Source organism: Manis pentadactyla, chromosome 4 (genome assembly GCF_030020395.1).
Source record: "Manis pentadactyla isolate mManPen7 chromosome 4, mManPen7.hap1, whole genome shotgun sequence".
Lineage (NCBI taxonomy): Eukaryota > Metazoa > Chordata > Mammalia > Pholidota > Manidae > Manis > Manis pentadactyla.
In genome coordinates, this window is record NC_080022.1 from 188,168,034 (window position 1) to 188,176,887 (window position 8,854).

An 8,854-nucleotide genomic window follows, 5' to 3' on the forward strand; every position below is an offset into this window, starting at 1 on the left:
CTCATCTCAAACAGCGAAAATGCACCTTCAACATCTCCATTTAATATTTACATTCAAGCAGGTAATAATTGGAAGCTTATAGTTTAGACATTTCTAGTAGCAGCAGTTTCTAAAGAGCTCGTTTAGCCTTTTAACAAACTTTTTTTTTTTTGCACATAGAAACAACACATCCATGTGTACAGTATCAAAAAATATATACCAAGGTTACCGGTATCGCAGTTCCTGGAAGGGGAGGAAATGAAATCAACCGAAATACTGAAAGAACGGGAAGAAAGGTCAACAGAAAATAGTTTGGTATAGAATATAACGTGATCTAGAGGAAACTCCATAAATCTAGGTTTTTATATTTCAATATATAAATACCTACAAATAAATATATATATATATCAGCCCGAAGAGGGTGGTGGGGCCTTTTGCGCTCAAACAATACATTTCAATAATAACACCACGTACAAACGGGAGTAAAGTCTGCACTTGACAAGTTAGCACGGTTAAAATATAATACTATAACTCTGAGACCGCCGCGCGTGGCTGCCCTGTCAGTCCCGGAGGTCCCACGCGAGAATGGGGCAGATGGGGGGCGAGATACGCAGGCACCGCGCGGAAGGGGCCCGGGCGCCCCAGCCAGAACCCGACAGCGGGACGCGGAAGGACGCGCTCGGAGACTCCAGCGTCCTGGGGCTGGGGGCCGGCCGGGATCTCCCGTGCTCGGCAGGAAGAGAAGTCCACGCCCTGGCCCCAGGTGCTAAGCCCCCCGCAGGACGGCCCTTCCCCTTCCGAGGCCTCCGGCTACACCATCACGTACTCCTTGAACGTGACGGTGAGGCAGTTCGCGGTGACGTCGGTGATAATTATATTCCCAAAGAAGGGCTTGAACTCGCTCAGCGGCTCCTCGGGTTCGTCCTGGGCCTCGGCCGGAGGCTTCTCGGCCGCTGTCGCTGGCGCAGCTGCCGCCGCCGCCGCCGCAGCGGGCGCCTCGGGCTTCACTTGAAGGGCGCCGGGCGGCTCCCCAGCCTCGCCGCGCGTCTTGACGCAGCGCAAGTCTATGGGCTCGTCCAGATCCGAGTCCAGCAGGATGACCTCCGGCTGCGGGAGGGCGGTGGTGGCTGTGGGGGGCACATCGGCAGGGCGCTCGGCCGCCGGGCTGCCCCCCAGGCAGGTGGGGGTGCTGATGCTCCGCGCGGTCAGGCGCTTCTTGCAGGGCTCCCGCTCGCCGTGGGTCTCGGAGAGGCAGCGCTTGCGCGCGTGGGAGAGATTTAGGCCGACCGCGTGGTGGTGGTGGTGATGGTGGTGGTGGTGGTGGTGGTGGTGGGAGGGCGGGTGCGCGCTCCGGGCCGGGTCCCAGGCCAGCAGGTCAGGCTTGGTTGTGAGCTGCAAGGGTTGCTCTCCGAAGGCCTCCTTGGTCGGGGAGAGCTTGCGGGAGCCGGCGTCCTGGGGCTGTGGGTCACCGGCCCCGGCGGCCTCCTCCTCCCTCCTCTTGGAGGGCGCGTCTGCCTTCTTCTCCTCGGCTCCTGGTGCCTTTTTGAAAGTCCTGTCAACCGGGGTATGGCGCTCCTCCGTGGCGCGCTTCTTGTGGCTGGGGGAGCGGGCCTCGCCCTCTGCCGCTTCCCCGGACTTGATCTTCACGGCCTGCATACCATTCTCCATGTATTTGCTCATCACGATCACGATGCGGCCGTTCTTGTTCTTGTTCTTGACTATCTTCATCTTGCCCCCAATCCCGTTGCCCGTCACCGCCTCCTTGGGGGCCGGCGTCATCCCGTTGGGGGGACCCTTCTCGGACCCCTTGCCTGCAGTGCCCGCCACACCGGCCAGGGGCTTCACGGCTCCCAGATAGCCCTTGGCTCCTGCACTGTGGGCCCACTTGTCGGGAGGGTGGCTCTTGGCGCCCAGGTCCGGGCAGGTGGGGCTGGGCGCCTCCTTGTGGCCTCCCTGGTACTGCAGGTCGTACATCTTGGGGTCGGGCTGGTAGGGGTGATGCTTCTTGCTATTCAGCTGGTAGTAGTATTTGCCACTCTTGCCGGGAGGTGGGGGCTTGCCTGCCCGCTCCTTGCTGTGTGGCTGGTACTGGTGGTGCTTCTTGCTGTTAAGCTCGTACTGATGCCCCTGGCCCTTCCCCTGAGCTCCCAGCTCCAGCTTGGCTCGGTTGTCCGCAGAGGAGTCCTGGAGTCCGCTCAGCACATTGGAGCGACGGGCGAAGGTAGGTACCTGGGGGAACGGAGCAGGGATGGGAGAAGGAAGTATAAAGTCAGCCCCCAGAGCACGTCTTGAGCATCAGGAGCTCCCCAGTCCCCACAGGGTCGGTAGCTGCTTAAGGGTGGCAGGGTGTGGGGAGGTCGAGTGGCAAGGAGTGGAATTGGGTGCCCTGGAGAAACTTCCCCCGGCCTCCGGGCCTGGAGGCAGCTCACGGAGCATGCAATGTCTAGGGAAAGACTCGTGGGCAGCCCCAGGGCCAGTGAGTGTATTCACCTGCACCACCAGAGGTTTGGGCTTCGGCCCTCTCTTCCGATATCCCATCAGCTGCTCCTGCCGTTCTCTGGGGGAAGGGAACACAACTCAGTGCTATTAGCCTCAGCGTCGCCTTCCGTCTGCGTTGCCCTAACCTGCAGTAGGACTGCCCCCCAACCACCCCTTTGGCGAGCAGCCGGGCCAGCAAGATCCGGAGGGATCGAGAGCTCAGGGCAGAAGGTCGCCTCTGCCGCCAGCTGGGCGCCTCGGTCAAGCAGCGACCCCCATCTGCCCAAGGGGTCCTCCGCGAAGAGCTCTACCATGTCCTCACCTGGACTGCCGCCCCCCTATGTCGGGGAGGCGGCAGCTCCCGGCTGGGTCGCTGGCACTGGCACCCACAGCCTTGGCCCGCGGCCCTGCGCAAAGCGCAGTGGATGCGGGGGTCCAGGGACTGCGGACAGGTCCAAACGAGGTGTGTGCCGACGACGTCCCTCCCCGTCAGAGGCACGGGATGCTAATGACCTCATTAAGATTCAGATAACGAGTGCCGCCGGCAGAAGGGAGCACTCGTTTTCCTAAAGGCAGAGCACTAAACAGGGGGAGGGGCTGCGCCCTTGTTTACACAGCGGCAAATGAGCCAATTACGGGCTGGGGGCGGGAGACGGCCGCCTAGGCTAGGGCTCGGCCAGGTTAGCAGCCACCAGGTGAACCGGCTCCGGCGCGGTCCTGGCGGGGCAGCGAGGCGGCAGGGCGGGGCGGGGGTGGCACGCAGAGGCACCGCCTCCTCCACGAGCCAGACTCCCAGCCGTCTAGATTTCCAAATTTTTAATAAAACCCACGGGCGGTGGCGCCGGTCAATACAGCTGCCAGGCTTCCGCCTGCGGCCTGGCGGAGGGAGCTCCGAGGCTGGGGGCGGACCTTCCCAGTACGGCCCAGCCCTCCACGGGAGAAAGGGATGCCTCCCCGGTGTCGGCCAAAGTTGCAGCCCAATCCCGGACCAGAAACCCGCTCTCCAAACCCTAGGCAACCCTACCACCCCACGGGCTAGCCCAGGGGAGGTCCGCCATACCCAGGGCCTGACTCCGAAGTTGCATGGCATTGCAACAGCCTGAGTTTTAATTCTTTGGGGACCCATTATGCAACATGGCATCAGCCGGTGACATGGTTACAGGGTGGTGAACTCCCAGGTGGGGCTGGGGCAGGATCCCTTCTCGGCGCCCCCCTGCGTCGCGGGAGAGCAACTTCCCCGCTGGTCGCTCACTCTGAGGGGTCTAGAGTTTACAGTTTTAGCGCCAAACGCGCCACAGGAAATAATGCAAAATAAAAGAGGGAGGGGGGTGGCAGGCAGCGGGGTGGCCGGGCTCTGCGGACTCCTGCCGCTCCTCCCCCGCCCTTCCCCCTCTTGTCCTCCCCGAAACAGAGAACCACAGCCACCGGCGGTGAATCCAGCTGCGGCAGCTGCAGCGTGACAAGCATCTGTGCGCAAGAGGATGAGCCTCTGCTCAGAAGCCACCCCTCCACCACCAGGCAGCGCCCATCCCGCAGCCTTTAGGCCGAGCTCCTCCTGCCCTGACCACGGGGGTTGAGACCCACCAAGTAGCCCAGTGGGGGCTGTGAAGGGCACCCAGCACCAAACAGACTCTGTCCCTTGCCTATCCCAAGCTCTCTGGGGTTGAGTGTGGGAGCCTAAGGCCTTGTCAACTTTTCTCCAGCCCCCAACAGGTTAAGTTCAGTTCCGTGACGTCCGGAGGTTTCACAATGCCAGCTCCCTTGGAGCTGCCCCGTGAGGTGCCGGTGCCAAGCGGCCAGTGGCTGCAGGAAAGCAACACCTAGGCTCTGGGGGTGGGGCTCCAAGGCTGCGCCAGGAGGGGGACCCGCAAAGAGCCGGGCGCAGCCCCGAGTTCTCCTGGCAGCTGTAGGGCCTCCCGCATGCACCCTTCCCAAAGTTCCCCCAAAACAAGCCTTGCCTTCTCGGCCCCGCCCCGCCCCCACCCCAGGCTGCCACCACTGCCAAGGACGTTGGTTAGAGGAGCGAGGCCACAGCCCTGCCGGTTCAGGCCCGTCCGGGGAAGGGGGAGCTCCCACCGGCGCCGTCCCGGCCCTTTCCCCCTTCCCCACTGCGGCGTGGCCCACTCTCCCATTCCCATATACGGTCACGGCTGCTGGCGGCCTCTGCTTGGGGGACGCTCACCTGTTCTGGAAGGCGATCAGCAGCCGGGGATCCAGGATGTTCTCCTCGGGTTCCCACGTGTTATATCTTGCAAGGGAAAAGGGAGGGGGACACGGCGTAAAAAAAACCGGGCCAGCTTTGCGGCCTCCAGGTGAGGAATGACATAAGGCCCCGCTCTGTCTTCATGAACCGAAAGCTGTTTAGCTGCGGACTGGGGAGGGGAAGGGTAGATTTCTTCGGGCCTGACGCGGTCCCTGATACACCGCCCCCCCAAGTCAAAATAAACACACAAGGGCAGGAAGAAAGGGGAGGAGTAAGGAAAATGAAACTAGCAGTTTATTTCGCAGTTGTCAAGAATTTTAAGCATGTTACTGCGACATGTTCCAAAGCCACTTTGCTCACCAGGAACGCTGCGTGCAAAGCAGCCGAATGGCCGAGTCACAGTCCTCCTCTCCCTGGCCCCAAGTCTCCGCGAGGGCTTCAGCCGTTCTCCATTTGACCCCTAATCCGATCACCGCGAGCCAAGCGGCCCCCCGACACCCCCTTGCGGCCCCGGAGTCCGCTGTCACGGGCAAGCACCCCCAAATACTCAGCAACACAAAAATATGCTTCTCCCTGTGTGTGTGAGTGTGTGTGTGCGTGTGCCTGCGCGTCTGTCTCCATCCGGTGCCTTCGCATTTCAAATTAAAAAAAAAATTCCCCACCAAAAGCGCCGCAGTGACAGTTCCCAACATTTTCTGCCTTTTTTCTTCCTCTCCCTGCACCACCAGGAGGGAAGAGGCACACAATTGCATTTTCGTCGCTTTTTAATTTTTTTTTTTTTGGTTTTGCAATATGGAGCCGTTCGGTGGAGGGAAAGGGGAAAGGAGCCATTTTCTGCTGCACATCAGTCAGTGCCTGCGCCCTCCCTCCCTCCGCCGGCCTCCCCGGCTCGGCCCCGCGGCTCTCCAGCTCCGCCGGCTCCTTCCAGTGCATAAATTAGTGATGGCATTTCCCGGAGAGCGGAGCACAACCCAGGGCGCCGGGCTCGGGCTCGGCGGCGCGGCTTCCCCAGTGCCTGCCACCGACTTCCCCACCCCCTCCTCCTCCACCCCGCCTCCCGTCCGCTCCCCCACCACCCCACCAGCTCGGCGGGTCGGGAGCCCGGGAGCCCCGCGCCTCGGCACCGCACGCCCCCGCCCCTCCGCCGCGACTTACTTGGGGGACCAGCCTCTCCATTTCACCAGATACTCCACTCTGCCCTGCGGGGGGAAGAGACAGCACTCCATCAGCTTCCGCGGGATCCCCGGCTCGGCCCGCAGCCTCCCCACCCCCTCCCCGCCTTTCCGCGGGCCCCTCCGGCCGCCGCTCCCTCTCCGCCTCGCCGCCGCCCCCGCGCCGCCCTACCTTGCGGATCCGCTTCTTCTCGATGCTCTCCACCGCGAAGACGTGCTCGCCAACAGCTGGCAGCTCCATGGCCGAGCGGCAGCGCGCCGGGGCGCAGGCGGCCGGCGCGGCTGCAGACGCTGCTGGCTCCCGCCGGCGTCCCGCTGCCGCCCCGGCCGAGGCGCCCCCTCCGCCTGCGCCGCCCGCGCCGCCGCCGCCGCCGCTCGCCCAGCACAGCCCGGCCGCCCGCCGCTGCCCGCGCCGCCCCGGCTCCCGGCTCGCGCTCGCTCAGACAACTGAGCCCGGGCCGCGGCTGCACAAGAACTCATGCAAATCCGGACGTCAGCGGGCGGGGCCTCGCCGGGCCCAGCTCGGCGTCAGGGGGCGGGCCGCGGCCGGGATTGGCGCAGCCCGGCCTACCGGAGGCCCCGGGCCCGGCGGCGGAGGGAGGAGGAAGGACGCGGGAGGGGCCGGGAGGCGGAGGGTGCCGGGGCGGTGCAGGAGGAGGGAGCCGCGAGCTCGGGAGAGGGAGGGAGCGGGACCCGGGAGGAGAGGTGTGCCGGCCGAGGGCGGAGAGAGGTGGAGCGCAGGACAGGGCCGGGAGGGTCTCGGCCGCGACCCCTGCCCGCAGCCCGGCGCCGGGGTCTGCCCCCTCGCCTCTCCCTCTCAAGTGTGCACCGCCCGGGGACCCCTGCTGGGGGCCACGGAAGCATCCACTGCAGTTTCCAGTTGCACCGAATTGCGTCATGTGCAGATGCCTGGGGAGCTGCCGGCAGGGGGCGGGATCGGGGCAGGGGCAGTTCGCGCCCCTAACCCTGAGGGCCCCGCCGCCCCGTCCGAGAGGCTTTGGGCATTTAGAAATGGGAGAGAAGTGGGAGAGAAAGGGCAGGGACAAGAGAGGACTGGGTGCAGTGGGGCGCTAGGGAGACCGCGGGAAAGAGTCGAGCAAGGGAACGGCAGAGCGGCCAGCCAGGGGCCCTAGCGCCCAAGAACCTTACCAGAAGGGGACTCGGAGTCCAGGCCCAGCCCGGATCCTGATCCGCCTGCAAATTACCCTCGGCTGTCTCCCTGGCAGGGCAGGGGCGGTCTAGTTTCCAGCAGATTCACCCCATCCCGCGACCAAGCAGAATGAGAAGTAGGGAGTACAGCGAGGGTGTGCAGGGGATGTCCGGGTCCGCTTGGGGGCCCGAGGGTTTACGTGGGGTCCCCGATAGTCATCGAAAGGGAGCAGAGAGGCTCGAGAAGAGTTTGAAGCTGACCAGGGGCACATCGGGGCTCCACGAGGGGGAGGTGGGTGGAATGGCCCAGGAGCCAAGCTTTGCTTATGAATTCAAGTCCGCGGTACCCGACAGTCAGCCTAGCCGAGGCCTCTCGACGCAGGCGGAGAAGTCGCCGAGTGTGAAGTTTAGCACCTCCGGCGGCGAGACGGCGCGTTCTGGCGTGCGGCTCCAGCGTCCGGCTGGGGGAGCTGCTGCGCCCCACGCGGCCTCCCGAGGGCGCCGCCCGCGGGGCCGTGAGCTCGGTGGGGTCGGGCTGCGGGTGAGGGGACCTGGGGAGGAGGCAGGGCGGCTCGACTGGGAGGTGCAGGGGTGCGCCCACACGGGGTGTGTCGGGGCCCCTGCTCCCGGCCCTTGAAGGACTGGGAGCAGGAACTTGCGCAATCCCTTGGCTGAGTGTCCGCGGAGAAAGAAAAAGCGCAGAAGCCAAAGCGAGAGTGGAGCGAGCGAGGGGGGAGCCGAGCAAAGAGCCATCCAGGCTCCCGCTCACGCCCTGACGCACGTCCCTGAATGCTAGGTGGGGACTGAGCGGCGGCCTGAGCGAGCCAGGGAGGGCGAGGTGCCGAAGTGAACCCCCAAAGCCTGAGCGGGGCTCGTGTTCGCCCAGGGATCCGGGAGAATCCTGGAGACGGTCTGGTGTTCAAGAACGCACACGTTGTCTCCACCATTTCACCGCCACCGCGCAGCTCCGGCGGCGACTGCAGCAGCTCCTGCTGCAGTGGCGGCCGCTGCCCAAGACGCCCGCGTGGCTCCATCCCCGGAGGGGTCCTGGGGGCGGGGGTCGTTTCTGGCGGCACGGAGAGGTGCTCGGTCTGCAGAAACTGCAGACAAGCTTGAGAGGCAAACCCAAGATTCCCTGGAAGGTGGGGAGGGGGGCAGCCTAGGTGGGGACAACGCCTGCCGGTACTCCTCGGGAAAGGAGGGGGGCTCCCGGGGTTTATATAAGCTGGGGGAGGGGAATTCTTGTGGGTGGGGGGGACACAAGGAAAAGGCTTTTCTCCTCCCGCTGCGTTTGGCTTTTTCCGACACTCTTGCCCAGGGCGAGGAGCTCTAGCCTGGGACAACTCAGCTGCAGAAGAGGAAGGGTCTCCGAAGCTGTCGCAGGAAGCGCCGTCAGGGCGACAGTCACCCTTCCACGCTGACCCAACCCCAGGCCGTCGGCGCTGCCGATCTGTCAGGGATCTGCAGCGACCTTGTCTGGACAGCCCCGTCGTTAGGGGAGGAGCTGAGCTTCCCGACACTCCGCCTGCCCGCTCACTAGAAAATCCCCTGGAAAAATCTGCTTCCAATGGGTGTTTCCGCGGCGTCCCGGTCAGGGGTCGCCCGGGGAGGGCTAGCTACCGCCGCAGCCTCCTTGACGCCAGGAGCGTCGGACTCCGGAGGCCGAGGCTCCGCTTGCTCTGCCCGAGTTCCTCCCCGGCCCACTCTCAGGACCTCGGGGGCCACGCAGCTGCACCCGGTGCCCCGACGGCAAGTTTGCGTAGGAGCCGGGCTGGGCCTGTGGCGGAGCTGTGGAGGAGTGGCTGCCGCCGGCCCCCACAGAGGATCTTTACTGTAGTTGCCCATGTGGCGGTTTGAGCAGCCGCCAGGCTCC

The 8,854-nt window shown here is 64.4% G+C and overlaps 1 protein-coding gene across 1 annotated transcript; it reads right to left on the reverse strand.

Annotated features, from left to right (window-relative positions):
- Positions 1-22: 22 nt before the first annotated feature.
- Positions 23-7,758, reverse strand: CBX4 (chromobox 4). Its single transcript, XM_036910482.2, has 5 exons — positions 6,005-7,758; positions 5,816-5,859; positions 4,640-4,705; positions 2,470-2,536; positions 23-2,208 (listed from the first exon to the last, which is right to left on the reverse strand). Exons 1-5 carry the CDS (start codon positions 6,071-6,073, stop codon positions 790-792), a joined length of 1,665 nt encoding a protein of 554 aa, XP_036766377.2. The 5' UTR covers positions 6,074-7,758; the 3' UTR covers positions 23-789.
- Positions 7,759-8,854: the final 1,096 nt, after the last annotated feature.